The sequence below is a fragment of the Microcaecilia unicolor genome, chromosome 8 (genome assembly GCF_901765095.1).
Source record: "Microcaecilia unicolor chromosome 8, aMicUni1.1, whole genome shotgun sequence".
Classification (NCBI taxonomy): Eukaryota; Metazoa; Chordata; class Amphibia; order Gymnophiona; family Siphonopidae; genus Microcaecilia; species Microcaecilia unicolor.
Genome location: NC_044038.1, coordinates 210,940,980 through 210,965,592, shown reverse-complemented (window position 1 = coordinate 210,965,592; position 24,613 = coordinate 210,940,980). Strand labels below are relative to the sequence as shown.

Genomic DNA, 24,613 nt, shown 5'->3' with positions numbered 1-24,613 from the left:
ATTATGTTTGCAGAACATATTTCTGTAAATTATGTTTTGCTTACTATGTACACCACATTGAGCCTCGATTATGGGTAATTAGCAGTTTATAAGAATTAAATTGATATATTAACACCTTTGAGAAAGTTTCATGTTTCATATTCTGTCCCACCCATAGGAAATTCAAAAATTCCATCTGGGCTTTTTACAATCTAAACATAGACAAGAAAAAAAAAACCCTCTCTAAAATTAAGGGGTAGACAATTCCAGATAAGGCACATTGTACACATTAGGAAGGGGGTGGGGGAGAAAACAACATTTAATGATAGTGAAGTAGGGATAGATAAAAACACAAGCAAGCTCATTTTCAAAGCACTTAGCCTCCCAAAGTTCCATAGAAACCTATGGAACTTAGCCTCCCAAAGTGCTTTGAAAATATGCCTCAAGGTATCCTATCCTGCCTTCCATAATTACAGCAGTCCCTACTGAGCTCCAAAATTAAGAATATGTGGATTAAGGATTAGAGGAGTAGGCACCTTGCAAGAGATGTAAATTGGTTTTGAATTGATTGAGGGATTGGAAATGTCTCAAGTGGATTTGGCAGAGGGTTCGAAAGTTTAGGGGCCTATACCAGAAAAGAAAAATCACTTGCCTGATGTGTTCATGATGGATCTCTAAGTTGGTACGTTGTATTTAAGTTGTGCAAATCTAAGGGCTCTAGATCGGACGTATGAAACTAGATATAGGGGTTAATCGGAAATACAGACTTTAAATACTAATAACAATGTATATGTAATCCTATGAGAAATGGGCAGCCAATGGGCTTTACGATGAGGTGTCAATCGTTTTGAGTCCATTGATGAGTTTTATGGCTGGATTTTGAATAAGTTGTACTGTGACAGTCTTTTACACTTATGCCCGCACACAAAGAATTGTGGTAATCTAATTGACTGATGATCAAGGAATGTGTTAACATAGTAATAGAGCTGATGGATAAATTAGTGAACAAATGGATCTTATTAGGTGAAGTTTGTAGAAACAGCGCTGTTCTGAGATATCTGTGGTTGGAAGATGAGTGTCAATCTCCACAAGTCTCACCCCAGATGAGAAAGAATCAGGACCAATATTCTGTCCCACTCTCTCTCTCATTTATTTAATAAACGTAGTTGTGCTGGAAAAGGAGAGCTCAAGGGAGGGAAGTATTCATGGCGCACCAGAGATAAGTATCTGAAGACCTTCAGATACAACTGCAGACTCACACCACCTGCAAAGCTCAACTGGTTTTTTTGTAAAAGGAGGCAGGAGAAAATTCATTTAAGGAAAGCTTTAGTGGCGGGGGGAAGGGAGGAGTTGGCACTAACCCTCCAAAGGAAGACAAGAAACCACCAGAGAGCAGTCACAGAGAGCTGCTATCTGCGTGCTGGAGAAAAGAGTGCACAGCATTGCTCATTATTGCTCTATTTCCACTTGCTTGCAGATGGGCATAACCCATTAATCTGAACTGATCCTTTGGTGACCAACAGGAAAAGTTTTCAGTACACATGAATTTATGCACAAAGAAAAGCAGGTTTCTCAGTATGATCAGACAAGATCCTTGCTACTAAAAGCCTTACACAATTTTCCTTAGAAATCTTGTTTGATAAAGCATTACTAGGATAGGTTAGAATAGTCACCATAATTTTCTCACCTGCCAGTCATGTTCAAAGCTATTAAAGTGCATAGAGAAGAGACACTTAAAGATTAACTGCAGAAGGCTGCTGCTTGACCAATTCTCCCCCCAGACACAAAGCTTTTGCTTCAAGTTTTTAAAGTCACCTGGTATTAGACTGAATACTTAGGGTTTCTTTTACAAAGCCGTGCTAGCGATTCCCACTCAGTAAATGACAAAGTCCATTGGAACTGAATGGGTTTCCTCATTTGCTGTGCCAGGAAATCACTAGTGTGGTTTAGTTAAAAAAAAAAAAAAAAAAAAGGCCCTTATTGCCTTGTACAATCAATACAGAATCAAAAGAACAATTCTGAAAGTATGTAATTTCTGACAAGTACAGAATTAAAACCCTATTGAACAGCTGATAATAGAATTGTTTATGGATTTCTAGTTCTCCACGATGGAGATGTAATTATCCCATGCCACTGTCTTTCGGTTGGGCAGGATTAGTTTTATTTACATGGCATTGCTTGCTTGGGAAAGGCTGTTAAAGCAAATCTTAAAATTAAAGAATGGAGAAACTACATGCTAATTTGCTTTTGAGTCTCTCCAGATAATTCCTGATGAGAAATATATACACTCCTACTAGCAGAGGGAGACAGTTGAGTAGTGACACCTGTAGAAGGGACTTGTGCAACCCTGACCTGCTCAGTATTTCGAATAGCAAAGTACAATAGGGAGCATGAAAATGAGGAACAGAAACACATTAGGATCCCCCAGAAAGGAGCACCATCCATCAAAATTAAAAACAAAGTTTTAAACCTGCTGCTTGCAGTTCCCGAACCATCAGGGACTCCATAACACCCAACTCGTCCTAGGCAGGGTTCGGGTCTGGAGAGACTCAAGAAAAAAAAACATTAAAAGTCAAGATCTAAATTTCTTATCGTCTGCTCCAGACCATTCCCGGTGAGTGGGAAGTATTAGAGCAGTATGCACAGAGGGTGGGCTATTCCCGGATCAACAGAGAAGCTCCAAGCGCCCTGCCGGGACTACACGTCCAACCAGTAGTTGGTCACAAAGAAATGGAGAGGACTACGGTGCCACACGGCAACTGTCCTGTGGGGGGAAGAGAAAGCTGTGGCCAGGAAGAAGCCTGAGCTCTCATGGAATGTACCCGCAACACCACAGGAACAGCTTTACCACACAGCAAATATGCCAACGAAACAGCCTCAATAATCCAGCGAGCGATTGAAGCCCGAAATACTACCTCCCCTTTCTGTGGGCAAACGAGATGGTCCGTCTTATAAAAATCCGCCATACATAACATTTCAGCACCCTACGGTCATCGAGCCTATGCAGGGAAGAAGACTCCTCCCACAAAAAGCATGTTAAGGAAAGAAAGAAAGCCTCAACTCAAATACGCCACGCCGACGTGATATCTCCCAAAACACAACTTCCATAGGAAGATCCTTAAGGGAGGCCTGCTGAAGAGGCACCTTAACCAAGGCTGATAGCACCAAATTCAAACCCCAAAGCGGAACAAGCAACTTGGGGGGGGGGGGGGGGGGGGGGGGGGGGGGTTCCACAACTGCTCGACTCCCTGGTAACTGGGACACACCAATAACCTCTCCTGAAGTGGACCCCGAAAATAAGCCAGTGCCACCAGCTGCACACGAAAGGAAGACAAATGACAAACCTTTCTTCAAGCCACACTGAAGAAAATCCAGACTTCAGACAGAAGCACGAAGGGGAAGAACATCCCTCTCTTCACACCAAGCCTCAAAAATATGCCAGACCCGAACATAGGCTAAATACTGTGTCCGCTCAACAGCCAAGCCGCGATAACAGAGCCACACTGGGCATTAGAATGGGACCCCGACCCAGCAGACCGCCCCCAAAGGGAAGACCAAGTGGACCACCCACATACCACAGGCAGCGCAGCCAGTCAGGCGCCATCAGGCAACCTGACCGCGGTGACCCTGACTGTTGCAAAACATGACCAATAAGCGACCACATAGGAAACAGCAGCCCTTGATGAAGCCAGGATTGAGCTAACCTTCCTGCGTCTGGAGGAAAAAAAAAAAAAAAAAAAAAAAGACTTGTGTTCTTGGCTGTGATCATGAGGTCCATGATTGGATGGCCCCACCGGTTGATGAGCTGAAATGCGGAGTTTGGGGGGGGGGGGGGGGGGTCTTGACTCCCCCAAATCCAGGCAACGAAGACCAAGTAGTCCACCTCCAGATTGCTGGCACTACCCACATTATGCTATCTACAGCAATCTAAGTTCTGCTCTGCCCAGGCCATGAGAACGGCCGTTTATTGTGCCAATAGCAGGCTCTTGGTACCCCCTTGCCGACTGAGCTAAGCAATCGCCGTCGTATTGTCTGAGAATACCCAGGTGTCCCAGAGGCATACCAACCGCTGAAATGTCAGATGTTATCACCCGAGTCTCCAGATTGACCATTGGGACTCCTCCTCCTACCAGCATCCCTAGACCACAACAATGAGCTCCCAACCTGGAGAGAGACTGGCATCCATCACCACCAGCACCCAGTTCAAAGACACCAAGACAGCAGCCTAAAGAGACCGCATATGCGCACTTGCCCATGGAACCACTGATAGTCACTGCATCCTAGACACTGCTATGGATCCCAGAACCTGAAGAATCTCCCATGCAGTCAGATCCTTGAACGAGAGAAGCCGACGAACTAGAGAATTTTCAAGATCCTTGCGTACAGAAGACTCATCAGCCTGTCTCAAGTGTCAAACACACCCCCAGGTGCGCCAAGGGCTAACTGGGGTAAAGAGAGCTCTTGGCTACATTGACAATCCAACCCAGATGTTGAAGCAGATGAACCACTTGAGAAGTGGCCCTGACCTTGGCCCAGGATCAGCCAGTCACCCAAATATGGATGCACCAGAATGCCTTCCTGCTGGAGACAGGCCGCTACCACCATTGGAGAAGGTTCTCAGTATGGTAGCCAAGCTGAACAGCATAGCTTGAAACTGTTAATTGCTCTTCCAAAACTGCAAAGAAATCAGATGATTGTGGAGAATTGGAATATGTAGATAAGCTTCAGAGATCCACAGACGTCAGACTCCCCGGTTCTACAGCCACCATCAACAAACAGAGGGTTTCCACATAAAAGGGAGAAATACACCAAGTCTGATACACTCACTTGAGGTTCAGAATCGGAGGCAAGGAATCCTCCTTTTTCGGCACAAAAAAAATAAATGGAACATCTCCCAGAACCTCTCTCGGCCAAAAGGTACAGGAACCACTGCCTATAGGGCCAATAAGGTCTGACAGACAGCCCTTGCCTTGACAGGAAACACAAGAAAGGTGCCTGGAAGAGAATGATGAAACTAGTGCACATCCGTTCTTGATAATATCCAGGACCCACTGATTCGAAGTCACATGAACATCACTGTGAAGCCCTGGCACCTCCAGAACCACCGGACGCTCCATTGCATCCTCCCCTTTGACTACCCTGAAAGGAATGAAATGACTGAAAGGCTTGGCCTCTACTCTAGTAATGACTACGCTGAGAACTGGCCCCTTGACCCAGCCAATACCTCCAAAGCTCCCGAAGGTGTCTCTGACCTCAACGGAATCTATCCTCTGAAAGCTGAGGGAAGTTGGACTCTCCCAAACGTTTAAACCAGCTTCTCTAATTCATCCCCAACGGCAATGTGCCCTTAAAGGAGAGTTGACTCAAACCTTGGAGGCCACATACACCCGATGACCAATTCTGGAGCCACAGAAAACCACTAGGGCAAGGTTCTTTACAGAGGAGCAAACCAGGTCATACAGGGCATCTGAAAGGCAGTGCCCAATTCCAAAATAATGACATCCAAAGAGGACTGCAAGGAAGATGTCACCAGAAAGTCTGACAGCCGCTCAATCTACCAAAAACCGGCACAAGCCATGTGACCAAAACTGAGATCACAAAGGATCGTTTCAGGAGCGCCTCCGTCTGGTGATTCTGAGAATCCTTAAGGGCCATCCCAACCTCTACCAGTATTGCTGTGTCCTTGGAGACCTCAGGTAAGAGCGTCCACCTTAGGAACTCAAAAGGACTCTAGGTTCACCAGAAAGAGCTGGTATAGCTGAGCCTTTGCCCTACCAATGCCCAACGGAGAGAATCCATGGTCTGCTACTTGCTGTCCACCAGCTCCATCAAATCCACGTGATAAAAGAAAAATCTGGGATGGCTGGTGCACCCCCTTTAAAAGCAGTCACCTTTTCTAGTCACTAGAGAAGGATCCTCTGAAAGCTTCAGGGCCTGCAGGAACTTAGAAAGCCAATTCCCGACACTGAAAAATCTGCACGACAGACATATCCGCCCCTAGAGGAACCTGAGAAGGCTCATCAAGGTGCTCTGGGTCCTCCCCCACTGGAGGCTCTAAGCCGAGAGGAACCCCCCCCCCCCCCATCTAAATCCTCCCCATTAGACAGACTGGTCCTCTTAGACCCCAGGGCCACTACAGAAGACCCAGTAGATCCCTCAGGGGCTTTTGGAGATTAATCTCCCAAAGATTCCCCAGAAAGGCTCCAGGCAAAAGGCCCGATGAAGCAGGAGGACAAATTCAGGTGGGGGGGGGGGGGGGGGGGGGGGGGGGGAAGAGATTGTGAAGGCATCTTGCCTTGTGAGCATCAGTGCTCCCTCTCTTGATTCCAGCCCTAGAGCACCTAGTCTCAACATTGTGGACATTCCAGCCAACCGGTGGTGTCCATCTAAGCACTAGTCCATGGAGCATTCACCCTGGATGCAACTTCCTTATGCCAGGGAGCCTTACTTTCACCTTCTGCTGCCGCGAAGCCTTACCCGCATACCCAGCCGAGTCGGTACCGTCTCATCACACATGTGGCAAAGACCACCGTGAACCTACATGGCGAACAGGCTGCACACTGGCACACCTTCCCATGCTGAGAGGCCATGCCGGCGCCTGCCACAGCTGTGGGCTGTCACAAGCTTCCCATTACAAAAACTGTCCACTGCCCAAAATCACTCAGCAGCTGCAGCTGGCACTCTGCGTGTCTTTTTATTGGTCTCTTCATGGGCCCGCCTGAAGAACTTCTCTCAGGCCAAGAGGGGGAGAAGGCCGAGACAAAGCACTCACAATAGTAGGGCAGGGGAGAGGAACCCTGAGATCGGAGTGTGCACTCTCAAAGGCACAGGGGCCCAAAGCCCAAGTACTTACAATTTTAGTTTGTTTTTTCTTTTTAAATAAGGTTTGCCGAGACAAACCTCTGTTCCAGGACACCCCTAAAGAAGTGAAGGATTTTTATTTTTAATAGGGCCAAAACAGTGCACCCGAAAAGAAAAAAAAAAAAAAAAAAAAAGGAGCAGGGCTGCACACTCACCTACCTCTGCTGGGAGACTGAAAAATACTGAGCACAGAGTTGCACAGTCCCTTCTACAGGTGTTACTACTCAATAGTTCTGTCTCCCTCTGCTGATAGGAGTGCATATTACTCACTCATCAGGAATGGCCTAGAGCAGACGATAAAGAATCCACAATTACTATCTCAATTCAGATCACAAACAACTGAAGCCAACCATTACTAGGACAATCAATCATGTTTTAGCATCGGTTTGTGCATAAACTGAGAATGCTTGGGGAGTGCAAGAGACTCAGGCAGAGAATTTCTTCAGCTATTCCCACAGGTGCTGCAGCTTTGGAGGCCCCTCCCCTCGAGCCCAAAGTGGGAGTGGGGGAAGGGGCCCAGGTCTCCAAGGCCCTGCCCCCCCAGCAGCCCAAATATCTTCCTTCCCCCCTCTCCAACACCTCTCTTCCCTCATCCCCATGTCCTCTCTCTCCCTCCGAGCACAAGAATCTCCCCTCAGTACTGGCACCTCTTTTTCTCCCCTCCCCTTCTGTGCAGTCCAGCATCTCTCTCTTTTTGGCCCTGCTTCATGGTTCTCTCAATCCCCTTACACAGTTTGTGGAGGGGGGGTGGGGACAGACATGGAGGGATGCAGAAGGCAGGCAGCATACAATTAGATTTTTTTTTTTTTTTAATTGCAATAACCAAAATTCATGTACAGCCCCAGTTTTTACTCAGATAAACTTAATCAGTAGATTGTTGTCCATTACATTTTAAGCCTTCTATAGCCACAATGCCGATACAGATTCACCACCCACTTGTTTGTATCTGCTAAATTAACATTAGCAGAATACTGGAAGCAAAATTGCATACCACTATAGGAAGTAATGTTATGTAAACAAGACTGTCTAAATGCACTAGTAAAGTTTTTGTGTGTGTGTGTATATATATATATATATTTTTTTTTTTTTTGAATAAGTAAGGAGGGGGGGCATTTCCCACCTCCTACTGGCACCCAAGCCACTGCTGTTGCTTTCCTAGAGCAGCAGAAGTAGAGGCAGTAAAAGAAGCTACCACTTGGCCAGACCCAGCATTTGTACAGGATGCTGGCTCTGCCCCGGAAGAGAAGTGGCATCCAAAGGGGTGGGACCAGCAGCCACTCCAAAGGAAGAGAGTCTAGCCCTGCAGTCGGTAGCTTCTTTTGCTGCCACTGCTGCTAAAGCAGCAGCAGGAGTGTCAGGGCAAGGGGGGAGGAGAGAGAAGAGGTGGAACAGAAATAGGGCAGATGGATGGCAAGGGGAGAAGAGGAATGTGGTGATGGACACGGGGGGAGGGGAATAGGATCACAGAGGGGTGCTGCTGGACAGGGCAAGAATAAAAGATAAAGAGATGCTCAACATGGCAGGAAGATAGGGGCAGGGGCACAGCGTGGAGTGGAATGATGGACAGAGAGAAGAAATGCCAAATGGACCAGAAGACAGAAGCATAGCCAGATTGTGACACCATGGAGAGCAAGAGGTGTGCGTCTGTATTGCGAAGGTGCAAAGGACCACCTGAAAAATGGTGCAGTCGACTGAAGTCTGTTTCGGGGAGCAGTTGCTCCCCTGGCGCCTCACCTAGCTACACCTCTGCTAGAAGACCCTGTCAAAATAATGGAAGGCAAAAAAGCAGAAACCAGAGACTGGGACCAACATAGTTACAAAAATTAAGAGACCAGATAAATATAGAAAATCTATTTATTAATAGTAGCCTTAAAGAACTGAATCAAATTGAAAAATCAATTCAGAGTGATTCAAATCAAACCTTATGACCAAATCGGACAGAACTAGTATAAAAGTACCAGTTAGTGTCAACTGTATGGTGGATTTAAAACAAACATATGTTTTAACACACACAAATAGGATTAAGGTAAAATTATGTATAATCATACCTGATAATTTTCTTTCCATTAATCATAGCTGATCAATCCATAGACTGGTGGTGGGTTGTGTCCATCTACCAGCAGGTGGAGATAGAGAGCAAACTTTTGCCTCCCTATATGTGGTCATGTGCTGCCGGAAACTCCTCAGTATGTCGATATCAAAGCTCCATCCGCAGGACTCAGCACTTAGAGAATTACACCCACGAAGGGACACTCTGCCCAGCTCACCACCGCCGAAACGGGGGAGGGGAATTAACCCAGCTCATCCCCACACAAGTGGGGGAGGGGAATCCGTCCAGCTCATCCCCGCGGAGCGGGGGAGGGACACCACACCCGCCGATGCGGGGGGATCTGGCTTATCCTGCAACCGCAACCGCGGGAGGAGCTGACTGACCCTAACACCGCCGAAGCGGGAGGGGTACAAAGCTGCCCTACAGCCGCACGAAGCGGGAGGGAGTGCCGGCAGAATTTATGTCTCAATCCAGCCCCGTAAAACGGAGGGGAGAGGAATGCAGCAGCTCACTGTAACACAAACTCGTCTCAACTCTTGAAGAATCCAAGTGAAAGAAGAACTTGAACACGAAGTCCTCCTGAAGTAACTGAAGGCTAAACTTGAACCTAAAATTCAACCAGAATATAAACAGTACAGATATCTGGGAGGGGCTATGGATTGATCAGCTATGATTAATGGAAAGAAAATTATCAGGTATGATTATACATAATTTTACCTTCCATATCATCAAGCTGATCAATCCATAGACTGGTGGGATGTACCGAAGCAGTACTCACCCAGGGCGGGACATAGAAATCCCTGACCTCAACACTGAAGCTCCAAACCGGGCCTCCGCCCGTGCAGCCACAGTCAAACGGTAAGCTTGGAGAATGTATGAGCCGAAGCCCACGTTGCCGCCTTGCATATCTCTACCAAGGAGACGGATCCGGCCTCTGCCATCGAGGCCGTCTGAGCTCTCGTGGAGTGAGCCTTCAGCTGGATAGGCGGCACCTTCCCCGCGGCCACATAAGCCGCTGCAATGGCTTCCTTGACCCATCTTGCCACTGTAGGCTTAGCAGCCTGCAGACCCTTACGAGGACCTGCAAACAGGACAAACAGATGATCCGATTTCCGGAAATCATTGGTCACTTCCAAGTATCTGATGATGACTCGTCTCACATCCAGATATTCAAGAGCGGAGTACTCCTCTGGGTAGTCCTCCCTACGAAAGGAAGGGAGACAGAGCTGCTGATTCACATGGAAGCGAGAAACAATCTTGGGCAGGAAGGCAGGCACTGTGCGAATAGTCACTCCTGCCTCAGTGAACTGCAGAAAAGGCTCTCGACATGAGAGCGCCTGGAGCTCGGAAACTCTTCTGGCTGAAGTGATAGCCACCAAAAAGACTGCTTTCAACGTCAGGTCTTTCAGAGATACCCTCGACAAGGGTTCCAAAGGCGGCTTCTGCAATGCTCTTAGCACCAGGTTGAGATTCCACGCAGGCACCACTGAGTGCAGAGGAGGGCGCAGGTGATTAACTCCCTTGAGAAAGCGCACCACATCTGGCTGCGAAGCCAGGGAAGCACCCTTCAGGCGGCCCCTGAAGCAAGCCAGAGCCGCTACCTGGACTTTAAGGGAACTGAGCGACAGGCCTTTCTCCAGACCTTCTTGCAGGAACGCCAGCACTGAAGAAATTGGAGCAGTGAAGGGAGAAAGTGAGCCTGCTTCACACCATGCTGCAAAGATACGCCAAACCCTGGCGTAAGCAGTAGAAGTAGAGCGCTTCCTCGCTCTCAGCATAGTGGCGATGACCTTGTCTGAGAAGCCCTTCTTCCTCAGACACTGCCGCTCAATAGCCAGGCCGCAAGACCAAAGGGAGAGGGATACTCCATCACCACGGGACCCTGATGTAACAGGCCCTGCTCCACTGACAGCCGCAGAGGATCGTCGACTGAGAGCCTGAACAAGTCCGCATACCAGGGACGTCTGGGCCAATCCGGACCCACCAGGATTACCCTGCCGGGATGCTTTGCCACCCGGTCTAGCACCCTGCCCAACATGGGCCAGGGCGGGAACACATAGAGGAGCTCTTGTGTCGGCCACTGTTGGAGAAGAGCATCTACTCCCAGGGATCGAGGGTCCCGTCCTCTGCTGAAAAAGCGCGGCACTTGGCCATTGGCCGATGACGCCATCAGATCTAGGCTCGGCTGGCCCCAGCGCTTCGTGATGTCCAAGAACGCCTGAGCAGATAGTTGCCACTCTCCGGGCTCCAAGGTATGGCGACTGGGAAAGTCCGCCTTGACATTCATGACTCCGGCAATGTGGGCCGCTGAAAGCTGCTCCAGGTTCGCTTCCGCCCACTGGCAAAGACTCATAGCCTCCTGGCTAGAGGGGCGCTCTTGGTACCTCCCTGGCGGTTGATATAGGCCACAGCCGTGGCATTGTCCGACAGGACCCGTACAGGCTTCAACACCAGTACCGGGATGAACTCCAATAACACCAACCGAATGGCTCTGAGTTCCAGGAGGTTGATAGACCACTTGCCTCTGCAGGAGACTAGAGCCCCTGCGCTGTCCTTCCCAAGCAGTGGGCTCCCCAGCCCATCAAAGAGGCGTCTGTCGTGACGACAATCCACTCCGGGGTCACCAGAGGCAATCCTGCAGACAACTTGACTGTCTGCGTCCACCAGCTCAGCGCCTTGCGCACTGCTGGGTCCACGGGAAGGCGCACAGCATAATCCTCCGACATCGGAGTCCAGCGCAGCAGCAGAGATAGCTGTAGTGGTCTCATATGAGCCCTGGCCCAGGGCACTACTTCCATCGTGGCCGTCATAGAGCCCAACAGCTGCACGTAGTCCCAAGCCCAAATAGGAGAGGCTACTAGGAACTAGTCCACCTGAGCCTGAAGCTTGACAATCCGATTGTCTGGCAGGAACACTCTGCCCACTTGGGTGTCGAATCGAACTCCCAGATACACCAGGGACTGAGTCGGGCGCAGCTGGCTCTTCTTCCAGTTGATGATCCATCCCAGGGAGCTCAAAAGAGCAACTACCCGGTCCATAGCTTTGCCGCACTCTGCAGAAGAGGGGGCTCGGATCAACCAGTCGTCCAGATAAGGATGGACTTGTACTCCTTCCTTTAGCAGGAAGGCCGCTATGACCCCCATTACTTTGGAAAAGGTCCGCGGAGCAGTAGCCAACCCGAAAGGGAGGGCTCTGAACTGGAAGTGTCGTCTCAGGACTGTAAAACGCAGAAAGCGTTGGAGAGGAAGCCAGATGGGAATATGCAGGTACGCTTCCTTGATGTCCAAGGAAGCCAAGAACTCTCCTGCCTTCACTGCCGCTATAACAGAGCGGAGAGTCTCTATGCGAAAGTGCCTCACTTTCCAGGCCCGATTGACCCCTTTGAGGCCGAGGATAGGCCGGACAGAACCTCCTTTCTTTGGAACCACAAAGTAAATGGAGTAACGTCCCTTGCCAATCTGATTTTTTGGCACCGGAACGACAGCACCCAGGCGGATCAGGTTGTCCAAGGTCTGCTGCACTACCACAGCTTGACCGGAGACTTGCAGGGAGAGAGTACGAACCCGTCTCTTAAGGGTTGGCAGAACTCTAGCTTGTAGCCGTCTCTGATGACTTCCAGCACCCACGCGTCTGAAGTTATAGTGGTCCACTCGCCCAGAAACGAGGACAGCCGTCCGCCAATCTGCACTGGGGCGTGGACCAAGGCCCCGTCATTGGGTACGAGACCCTGGGGGAGGACCGGAGGGAGCACCTCCGGGACGGCGGTCTCTGCGAAAGGAATGCTGCTTGGGGGAGAAATTCCTCTTGAAGGAAGAGGGGGCAGAGGAACCTGACTTGCCCGGGCGGTACCGATGGGCTTCCTGCAACCGTCCTCTGGAGGTATCGGGACGAGTACTAACCCGAGCCCTGACCTCTGGTAATTTCTTGCCCTTAGACGTGCCGAGATCGGTCACGATTTTGTCCAGCTCGACCCCAAAGAGCAGCTTGCCTTTAAAAGGCAATCTAGCCAGGCGGGATTTAGAGGCGTGGTCAGCAGACCAATGTTTCAGCCAAAGCCACCGCCGCGCAGAGACTGTCTGAGCCATGCCTTTAGCTGAGGCTCTCCAGACATCATACAGCAAGTCTGCCAAATAGGCTAAGCCCGATTCCAGGGCCGGCCAATCAGCCCTCAAGGAATGATCCGAGGGGGAAGCCCGCTGCACCATAGTCCGGCACGCCCTGGCCACATAGGAGCCGCAAACTGAGGCCTGCAAACTTAAAGCAGCTGCCTCAAAGGACGACCTTAAGGTCGCCTCCAATCTTCTGTCTTGGGCGTCCTTTAGGGCCGTGCCACCTTCCACCGGCAACGCCGTTTTCTTAGTCACCGCAGTGATTAAAGAATCCACGGTAGGCCACAGATAGGCCTCACGTTCACTCACAGCCAAAGGATAGAGGCGGGACATAGCCCTAGCCACTTTAAGGCTCGTTTCCGGGACATCCCATTGAGCCGCAATTAAGGTGTGCATGGCATCATGCACGTGGAAGGTTCTAGGCGGGCGCTTCGTCCCCAGCATAATGGCGGAGCCAACAGGGGCTGAGGGAGAGACGTCCTCCGGAGAGGAAATCTTCAAAGTGTCCATGGCCTGTAACAACAGGTTGGGCAAATCCTCTGGGCTAAAAAGCCGCGCTGCAGAGGGGTCATCCGCTCCATCCGAGCGGGGATCTATCTCCTCCAAGGAATCCGCAAAGGATCGTTGGGAGACCTCAGACACGCTGCCCTCATCTACATCGGAGGAGACAAAAGTCCTCCAAGGCCTGGAAATCAACCAGAGGGCGTTTACCTCTGGGAACCTCAACCTCTTTATCCGAAGAGGGAGCAGGGGCAGCGTTTTGCATGAGGAAAGCCTGATGCAGCAGCAAAACAAACTCGGGGGAGAAACCCCCCAGACTGTGCACTTCCGCAGCCTGGGCAACAGCCCTAGACGCACTCTCAACCGGCGCTCGCAATAGCGGGGGAGAGACATGCTGCGCATCCAAAATGGCGTCCGGCGCGAAACCCCGTGAAGGAGCCGCGCGGGAAGAACGGCGCTTAACTTTAGCCGCTTTTGTGCCGTCGCCCAAATTAAGGGCGTTCATGGCATTAATGTCTCCAACCTCAAGGGCGGCCCCGAAGAAGCCGTCCGAGCCGCGTGGCCGGCCAAGATGGCGGAGGCGAGGAGCGGGGGATGGGCGTTTATGGCGGGAAAAAACCGCCACGCCGGAGGAACGACCGGGACATTCATCGGTCACTAAACTATCACCCATCAAGGGCGAATCAGGTTGTAAAACCCCCGCATCCCCTCTAGAAGCGCTCCAGCGATCCGGGGAGCGACCCTTTGCGCCCTCGCCCTCCGACGCCATTGCCACGAGGAGAAGAATCGGGGAACCCCCTGCCCGCTATAAAAAGGTAAAATTACCTGCTTGCCGCTCCGAGCTGTAACGAACTGGTGTCCCAGTGAGTAGCTGCAATGAACGTTTAAAGAAACGTCGAATTAAACGCCTTTAAAGACGTTTAAAAATTTTTTTTTTTTTTTTTTTTAAACGGAGCCAGCGGGAGGGGGGAGAAAAGGAGGGACCTGGCACCACCAGGTTTGCACTTGCTCAAAAGAGCCCTCAACCCCAGGCCTCAACAAAACCTAAGGATTAGGCTTGGAGGCCTAGCCAGAGCTGCTGCTGTGTGTGACCACCACCTGCTGAGATAGAGAACATACTGAGGAGTTTCCGGCAGCACATGACCACATATAGGGAGGCAAAAGTTTGCTCTCTATCTCCACCTGCTGGTAGATGGACACAACCCACCACCAGTCTATGGATTGATCAGCTTGATGATATGGAATGGACAATTAACCTATCTTGATATCTTAATTCAATAAAAATAAGCCTAGGTTCAGTTATACTGGCATCCAAGGCATCTAAACACTTTTTATATAGTCCTTTCCATTCTTATCAAGAAATGGCTTGCTCCTGTTTTTGACTTATGGAAGACACCCAAGAATCCTTGAGGAGACTGAGGCAAGGAATGACACAGAAAACCCAAGCAGCAAGTTGCCAATAGTCACCCAGCAGTCAGTGATTTTGGTTAAACTAGTTTCTTTGGTCTGCACCAGATCTATCTGCTGCAATATGAGACACTTACCTTGCATCCTGAAAACCCATTTTGATTTTCTTTAGCAGTTCTGTCCATGTCCTAAAACAGAATGTTACAGAAAAGTGTGGGCTACTAAATACCATGCAACATAGCATTGCTTTAGTTCATTTTTCTCTCAAAAAGTATGAATAAGATGCAACCATGAGTCAAAGTATCAGTTATAGCCAATAACTGTGGTGATTTTAAAGGTAATATACCACCCTACTGTTGTTAGGAAACTATGATGCTAACAGCAAGTAACAAAACTTTAGAATTTATTTCAGGATAAGGTGAAATCCCCCCAAAAGGTGAAATTGTAGAAGTCATTCAATTAAGTGACTCAAAATCTTAACAGCAATACCACAAGAGTGGAAGATGCCACACAATGGCAAGCTGGAACAAAGTTTATTGGTCAAAAAAGTCCGAACAATGCTGATACAAAGACGCAACACGGTCTGTGTTTCACAGTCTTCTTTGTGTGTGTGTGTGTGGGGTACTTAAAATACAATAAGACAATATAAAAATATTTAAAATACGTGTGTAAAATATTAAATGTAAAAATACAAATACAAAAGTAGAGGACAAAACCAATGTAATATGAAGGATATTGACATACCATACCTCAAATATCAGTTCACTTGTACACAACAGAGACTTTAGTCTATACTATAAAAATTAAAAGATCAAGAAATAAAATTTGTACTTAAAATACTAAATGAACTCATGCGATTAAACTTGTAATAAATATTTAGCAAAGAGGCCAAACTAAACTGTGGACAGAACTCCTTACTAATGTTTGAATATAACAATGCAAATATTGATGTAAAAAATATATAGTCGTGCTAGTTAAGGTACATCCAAGGGCACTCTAATCGTAGAGGGTTCTAAGCCATTGTGAGATCCATTACAAAAAGAAAGACAAAAAGAAAAATACCCCCCCCCCCCCCACACACACACACAAAAAGAAAAGCCACACTGTGCCAATATGTAACATTGTAAAGGACAGCAATGCTTACCATACTTATAAAAGCTCCAAACTGAATTTAAGAAAAATGTTGCACAAGTGGCTCCTGTCATACTACCATAAATCAAAAGCAAAAGAGCTACAGTGGCTAGCAAAGCTAATAACATAAGCCAATGTTAAACTTAATATCATAATAAAACCATATAGTGCTGCCACTAATTGTTGATTGTTTTATTGTATCATCAACTTATGGTTAATCCCTATGCTAAATAGTACTGATAGATAGAGGAAGAGATACCCAGGTAGTATTGATAGAGGAAGAGATACCCAGATTCATAAGAATATACAACATATAGTAGAGGGTTCTCTTTTACAACTTACGCAGGCATGGTGGATTTTTAGGAGGAAAAGCCTCGAAGCTCCTAGTATTAATTGACAAATCGTACAGGAGCAGGACTTCATCATCGGCAAAAACCTCCTTAGTTGGTGAGAACAGCATATCAATGTTTATGGCTCAATACGACTTGGCTATCGGGCTTCTATTGTTTTTCAGGAATATGACAGCTCAAAAATCAAATCAGACAGAAGGCTGTCAGGTCTCTACTCTTCTCAAGCTCTTCAACTGACCGCAATCAACTGCTTCATGATCACAGGCCTTACGGAAAATTCTTTTGGCGGTCAGTTGAAGAGCTTGAATAGAGACCTGACAGCCAAAGTTAAGTTCTGTCTGATTTGATTGAAGTGTCATATTTCTGAAAAACAATAGAAGCCCGATAGCCAAGTCGTATTGAGCCATAAATATTGATATGCTGTTCTCACCAACTAAGGAGATTTTTGCCGATGATGAAGTCCTGCTCCTGTACGATTGTCAATTAATACTAGGAGCTTCAAGGCTTTTCCTCCTAAAATTCCAGTGCCTGCGCAAGTTGTAAAAAAAAAAAAAAAAAGAACCCTCTGCTATATGTTGTATAATCCCTACACTAGCCACTGTAGCTTTTTTTTTTTTTTTTTATTTACAGCAGTTTGACAGGAGCTGCTTGTGAGGCGTTTTTCTTAAATTTAGTTTGGAGCTTTCACAAGTATGGTAAGCATTGCTCTCCTTTACAATAATGTTACCACCACAGTGTTAAGAGTTCATTCAGTGTTTTAAAATATACATTTATTTCTTGATCTTTTATAGGACTTAAGACTATGGTCTTTGTGTACACGTGAACTCCTGCTGACATTTGACGTATGTTTCAATATCCTTCACACTACACTGGTTTTGTCCTATTTGTATTTATATTTTACACATGTATTTTAACATTTATACATTTTTGTCTTACTGTATTTTGATAAAGACCCCTGATGAAAGCTGTATAGCTGAAAAACAGTGTTGAGTCTTACCAGCATTGTTTGGACTTTTTGACCAATAAACTTTTGTCTTGTTCCAGCCTGACATTGTATGGCATCTTCCACTCTTGTGTTGTTGCTGTGCTGTTTTGTGGAAGTTTCTCTCTTTTTCTTGGTCCAATTACCCACATAAGGCATTAGAAAAAAAGCATATACTCTATCCCCTGGATTCTTTTCCCTCAAGTTTGGGTGATAAACTAGAATATGTGCGTTCACTGCCTAATTGATTAGTGAGCCATTACCACCAATCATTGGGTGCAATTGATACTAATTTGCATCAATTAGGGGTTGCACATGCTATAACACTGCCTCAAACTATAGCATACAACCCAAAGGTGCTGTTGCTAGGAGATGGGCATGGGCCAATCAGGGCTCTCTCAAAAGATACATGCAAGTGTTACAAAATTCTGAGGAGCCACACAACTTACACCAACTAAAACCTTGTGTAAATCTTGGTGTATGCAAGTGCATGCCAAAAAAACATGCCATAAGTGCTATTTTGTAATTACATGGATCTTACATAGTGCATGCGTTACAGTTGATGTACAGTACCACACAGGAAGTGTCTGGGTGGGCATGAGCAGGACTTGCAGTTACATAAAGTTAGAGAATATTGTAAGTTGTGTGTATCACTGGAAGCATGTAAGTAAACTTATAGGCACATATTTACTGTTCCACCAGTATTTTAAAAGGAAGTTATTTCTCTTCTAGAATAGGCAGTTATAGAATTACTAATTATGCCAATAGTAATTGTGATATATTTAAATATTTTTTAATGTTGCATGGCAGTTTTTTCAGGAGGCAACTTTCTACCATGTTCTCCTTGTAAATTTGATAGTTTGAGGCTAAACAATTTCAATTTTTTGATCCCAAACAGCTGTATGATTTTGAGGACTAAAGAAAATATTAACATTTTTGGTATGATTCCTATGTTTACTGTAAATGGTTGGTGACATCACCTACACAAGGGTTTTTATGCCAGATGATTGAAACCACCATCTTTTTGGCTGCAGTAAAAATGGCCTTGGCACACTTTTGCACAGGTTTTCCCTGTACACAAAGGTCACTTGTTTTCTGAGCAGGCTTGTAATAGCACATGTGGGCGATATCACCATGAAGCTTCACCGCAGATGCTGTCCAGCGTTCTAGTTTCTAGAAGCTTTTGGCAGCTTCGGATGAACTTGCCTCCTAATTTCAGAAGGACTATTCCAATCTATTCTGGGTACCCAAGGTATGTGCAGTAAGCACATACGACTGGGCCAAATGTTAGATTTCCTTACAGATTTTTTTTTTTTTAAATGATAAATTCTAAGCAGATTTACAAAACAATTTTTATTTAAGTGAAAAAAAAAAAAAAAAAACTATAGCGCACCATACTTCATTTAAAGATTTCATATTTAACACATCACCAATACACAGTGTGATACACAAAATCAGCAATAGGGCAAAGAAAAAAAAATCACTAAACAAACACACTTTTCTAACTATGTCCACCATTTATAATAAGACAAATGAGATTCAAAATTTAGGTAATAAGTAATAAGAAAAATCAGGAGAAATTACCAAGGAATTTGCCAATTAGAAGCATGTATCCCTAGCCAACCCTCTCCAGTAAACATAGGTTCCCCACACCAGGAGTTGAAAACCTGCCAGACCCGGACGTAAGCCAGGGACATGGAGGTCTTCCTGGACTGCAGCCAGGTAGCAATTACTGCGGAAGAAATCCATACTTCTCTAAGCACCGCCTTTACATGGCCACACTAAGCCAAAAGAGATCTTGGATCCTCAATGTCTACCAGCCCCTGAGCCCTGGATAGAGAAGAGGGTCGCCTATCAGCAGGTGCTGGAGATCTGTGTACCAAGGTCTGTGGGGCCAATCTAGCACCACCAGTAAGACAAAATGAGGATGTGTGCAATCCTGCACAGTTCAGCCCACCAGAGGCCTCAGGAACATGTGCAGTAGTATCACTGCCAGCCAAAGCTGAACCAGAGTGTCTTTCCACACAAGAAGTTGGGTCCCTCCATCGACTAAAGCACTCCACCTCTGTATTAGCTCATGAGCCATCAAGTCACACAGAGGAGGCTCCCAGCAGTCCACTGAAAGGCCTGCTGCCCTGGCTCCCACTCTCCTGGATCCAGAAAAGAGCGACAGAGTCTGCTTGCACGTTGTCCTTGCCTGTCATATGGACCACTAAGAGCCTGCAGATGTGCTTCCGCCTAGAAGCAGAGGCTCACTGCCTGACTCAGAGTTCCCTCCTGCCTGTTGATGTATGCCAGTGCCTTCGCATTGTCAGACATCATTCTGACTGCTTTCCCTTCCAGGAGCAGATGAAACTTCAGAGCCAACTGGATCGGCCCAGTCTTAGGCAGCTGATGGACCAGGATGCCTCATGGTTGGACCAGGTGCCCTGCATCTGTAGTGACCAATGCCCACTGAGGAGGATCCACAGGACCCCCCCCCCCCCCCAATAGGTTTACCAGACCGAGCCTGGCCCTGGGTGTAAAGCAGACGCCTGAAGCCCTGAGAGGTTGGAGCCACCAGGACAAGAGAGCCTACTGCAGAGGGTGCATATAAGCTCTCGCCCAAGGCACCACCTCCAAAATCACAACCGCCAGAATCACCACCGTGGAACCCAGGAGCTGCAAGTAGTACCAAACTGTGGGTCACAGCTCACAAAGCCAGTGCTTCTGCACATGCTCCTCTGGGAGAAACACCATCCCCAAGCATGTGTCAAAAACTCTTAAGAACTCCAGAACCTGAGATGGACACAGATGGCTCTTTGGACTATTCACAACCCATCCCAAGGGCTCTAGATAGTAGATGACTCAATTGGTGGCTTAACAAGCCTCAAATACTGAGCCTGACATTTTGCAGCAGGTAGGTCCAGAGGCAGGAGGGAGTATAGCTCCCTCCTGCCTCTGACTACAATCCCTCACCTTTACTTTTGATATTGGGACTAACACTTCCTCCTCCTCGTCAGGCATCACCTCAAGATGTGCAAGGATGCGTGGGGTGGGGGTTAAGCTTCCAAATAAGGGAGAAATTTCCTTAAATGGAGGTTAAACTCCACCCTGTGCATCCCATGATGCACCAGGCAGGGAACCACCATTTTGAAGTGGCACCCAACAAGGAGGAGAGTGGGCTAGTCTCTCCTCCTCCAACATCAAAGGTACCTCGTCTGTCACACTAGAGCCCTCCGATCATTCTGCCCAAGTAAATGCGGGCGCTAGTGGCCTCTAACATCCGCATTTACTGTTGATCATCTGGTAGACTGGGTTTTCACCCCTAGAGAAATATGATGAAGGGCTCAGTAAACCCAGCATATCACCTTCCAACCCCAAACAAACAGCAAGAGGGGCCTCTCAGCCCAACATATCACCTCTCAAACTCAGAGCAAGAGGCACTTAACAGTTCGTGCACCAGCCCTAAAGATTTTTTTTTTTAAGGTATCCTCTCAAAGCCCTAACCTAGCTTGAAAAGAAGTGCCTGAATTTTCATTTAGAATTGGAATCAGAAGCCTTAAATAGGAAAGGGCAAGGGGATGGGATTTGATGTAAAACCTTTTATAAATAAAGCAGTTTACATATAGATACTAATTTTGTACCTAGAACAAAGAATTAAGCGACTACCTAGAATCAAGGATCTGTAGTGGGAATTGCCTTGCTAGTGGTAACTCAGAGATACATGAATGTACTATTTCCCTGTTCCCAGAAAGTTTACTAACTTTCTACTTAAGTGTCTTGCCCAATCAGGAGTAAGATTTGAATAGTGATCTCGACTCTGTGGTTCACACCTGCTGCTCTAACCACTAGAGTACATACTGGAAACACTGGAAAAGGATAGAGAACGTTCATGAAACTAATGTGTTCACCAAAGGAAAAAAGTAGACGGTATCAACAAACTAACAGAACATAAATTACCCCCCTCCCTCCCTCCCCTTTACAGGTTACTTTAAAAACAACATCAGTAAGTACTACCTCACAGAGATGCCTCAATATCTTCCCGATGAAAAGAGTAGAGCAAAGAGGTGATAGGATAAAGGATCCCTAAAAAAAAATACTTTAGAGAAGCATAGGAAGTAACCTCCTCTAGACACATACCATTGTAACCACGTTACTGGGCAGATTAAGTGACCGTGGTCTTTACAATACTTCCTATTTGAATTAGTTGTTATTCTAAAACTTATGGACATCCCCCTACGCATATTTCAAAAGTTATTTAAATTTATTTTTCAAAGAACCGGGATATCCTTTCAACTTAATTTTACAGATCAACACCTCTAATTATGCATTTTCGCACATAAACAGCATCTAACATAAAAAACTACCAAAAGACCCTATAACCAAAAAAACACCTTTCCCCTTTGTTATTTTTCTCGGTTATAAATTTTTTTTCTAGACGCTCATAGTACGCAACTTAACCAAGAACTTCTCGACTACAATTCCGTACTAAAACTAAGAAAACATTAAGACAAAACTATCAAGCACTCTACTACAATACTAACCAAAACGAAACCAGCCCTCTCTTCCCACAGAGAAGTTTCTGTTTAAATTCAAACGACCCGCTTTTAAATACCTTTAAACCTCCCCGCACTGCTATTGGCTGCAGTAAATCCAAAGTTGGCTCCTCATTGGTTGCTGGTAGCACGCTACCGAGCAACGATCGAACGTGAAGTGACGCAAGGACGCCGGCTGGTCGTTAGGCGGGTGATTACCCGCGAGCGAAAAAAAAAAGCCGGTGCTTTAATACATTTTTTTAACCGACATTGGCTTTGAAAGTGCCACAGAAATATATCGTAAGCCTTCTCGGGCCTGGGTCCGAAGAGATAACGCGGACACTATCACAGCCTTGTTACAAACCTACTTGCTTGTTACTGACAGTTTTGCCCCGCAGGCTAATGTCATCAGTGTCAGCCGGTCGCCTTTGTCGTGACGTTACGTGCGCGCACGCGCTCTTTACTTTGGAGGCGCGCCATTGCTGTTGTGAGGCGACAGGCGAGTGTGGATTTTTCGGAAGACTTTTGTCTTTGGTTTGGTATTTTATTATTGTACGTGATTTCTACCGATTAATATGGGGGAGTAGCATATATGGAAAATGTTTTGTGTTCGTGTTGTGGCTGGGATTGGAGAGGGGGAGGGGATACATTGCCCATGCTTCTCTATTGTGGTGAGTAGAGGCATGATGGCTTTCTTTCTTTTGACTTTTATACTGATATTATTTTCTATTAATTGTTTGTAAGCTGTTGTGATGGTATTGTTTAAGGGTAGAATATCTAATAAACTTCCCTCCCTCCTACTGCTAGTGATTAGAGGGTCCTGTGCTCTGCTTTCTTCGTTTCCTATTAGTGAGTGGTTGAAGAAAAGGAGCTCTTCTCTGTTTTACTTTTTGTGTGTGTGTGTGTTTATTTTATGTTGTGGTGTCTGAGGTCTGCTATCTTTCTTGTCTAAATTTTTAGGGACTGATCAGGGGTTTGTATCCCGTGATACGTTTAAAGGGTCTGTATATAGTAACATAGTTAATGACGGCAGATAAAGCACCTGTACGGTCCATCCAATCTGCCCAACAAGATAAATTCATTTTACATGGTATGTGATACTTTATATGTATACCCGAGTTTGATTTGTCCTTCCTTTCTCAGGGCACAGACCGTAGAAGTCTGCCCAGTACTGTTCTTGTACTAAGGGGTAGATGCACTAAAAAAAAATCGTTAAAGCCCTTCCTTTACTGATTCCTTAACGAATCGGTAAGAAACGGGCATGGATCAAGGAAATCGCATGCAAATGAACTGGTCGCTGCTAGCTCATTTGCATGGGATTTCCTTGCAAGCCAGTCAGCCAGCTGAGCATGCGCAAAGCAGCCAAGCATTATGCTGGCTGCTCTGCGCATGCCAAGGACGTCCACTCAAAAAACAACCCAAAAAAAAGGACGTCCCTGATGAGCAGGACGGGATTTTCTTCAAACTCACAACTATCCACCCTGCAAACACAGACCCAAGTGAAAGCCTCCGCCCAGGTTTCTGTCTTACCTTGAGGTGCTGCTGGTGCTCAGGATGGCCAGGGCAGGTAAGAAAAACATCTGTAGGATGTAGCCCAGCCCTAGTCCACAGCTCACAGTCTCCAGCCCCTTCCCCATGCTCCTCAGAAGGAAAACAGCAGCCCGAGAGCCCTGCGATGCCAACCAAAAAAACCCCCAAACAATTCCACTTGGTCTCAAGCCCTCCTTAGGCACAGCTCCCTCCTCCAGGTCTCTCAGCTAATCACAGCACGTTTAGCTGACACTGGTGTCAGCTAAACGCGCTTTGATTGGCTGACAGGCTGTGGGGGGGGGGGGGGCTCACAATTGTCCATTAGCCCTCTCAAGGAGCTTCAGCTGGCGATGAGGAAGGGGGACAAATGTAAGCAACTTCATTCAACTTTTAAAGCAATGATTAGTAGCCCTTCACTTGGAAAAAGCTGCAAACGTCCAAGTACTCGTCAGGGACGTCCTTTTTTGTTTTGCGAGTGAAGGACATCCATGTTAGGCACTTTAGAAGGACGTCCCTGACGAGCACTTGGACATTTTTTTTTCCAGATTGTTGTCCTTCTCAGATGTTTTTGGAGCTCGGGGGTTGTTCAGCTCTGCAAGAAGTTTTTTTTCCCCCTTCCAATTCCCTCACAGCAGCCCCAACGAGAGGTGCAGACCTCCCGTTAGGTTTGCCACTGTAAGGGGATCGGAAAACGGTAGTGCATCTCATTATAATACTAATTTGCTCATCTGCATTCCATTTTCGTTAGCTGCTACCGTGACAGGACAGTGCCCTTTTGTGCATGTCCTGGTTTACTACTTGCGCGTTAAACTGGCTAGAACCAGTTTAAAAACCACGTTGCTGGCTTGTTAACTTTAGTGCATCTAGCCCTAAGTTCTGAAGCTAACATCAAAGCCCCTTAAAATGTACACTCCAGCCCATCCCTATCCATTCAGTCATGATCAGGGCGTAGACGTAGAAGTCTGCCCAGCTCCCGTTTTGTTTACAATTACCGGTGTCGCCACCCAATCTCCGCTAAGATTGCTGTGTGACATATACATACTGAGAACAGCTATATTTATTTGTAAACTAGTCAACACATTTGATCACTTGTTTCAAATTGGTGGCTAAATAAAATGTTTTGTGATCACTGATAATTTCATATGAATGTAATGACCAACAGGTATATTCAGGAGGCAACCACATAACTGCATTTT

At 46.7% G+C, this 24,613-nt stretch overlaps 2 protein-coding genes across 5 annotated transcripts in view; one reads left to right on the top strand and one right to left on the bottom strand.

The window, feature by feature from the left end:
* AURKA (aurora kinase A) overlaps nt 1-22,043 on the bottom strand; it is a 59,336-nt gene extending 37,293 nt beyond the window's left edge. The window contains exons 1-2 of one of the 4 annotated variants that reach the window (XM_030211522.1): nt 21,968-22,043; nt 15,045-15,095 (exon numbers count right to left, since the gene is read on the bottom strand). In XM_030211522.1, the coding sequence (XP_030067382.1) occupies nt 15,045-15,092 (48 nt within the window). In that variant the 5' untranslated portion in view covers nt 15,093-15,095; nt 21,968-22,043. The other 3 variants (XM_030211521.1, XM_030211523.1, XM_030211524.1) reach the window with 3 other exon arrangements.
* Nucleotides 22,044-22,348: 305 nt separating this feature from the next.
* CSTF1 (cleavage stimulation factor subunit 1) overlaps nt 22,349-24,613 on the top strand; it is a 29,304-nt gene continuing 27,039 nt past the window's right edge. The window contains exon 1 of the mRNA XM_030211520.1: nt 22,349-22,439. The gene's annotated coding sequence lies outside the window, so the exon portion shown is untranslated. The remainder of the gene's footprint in view (nt 22,440-24,613) is intronic.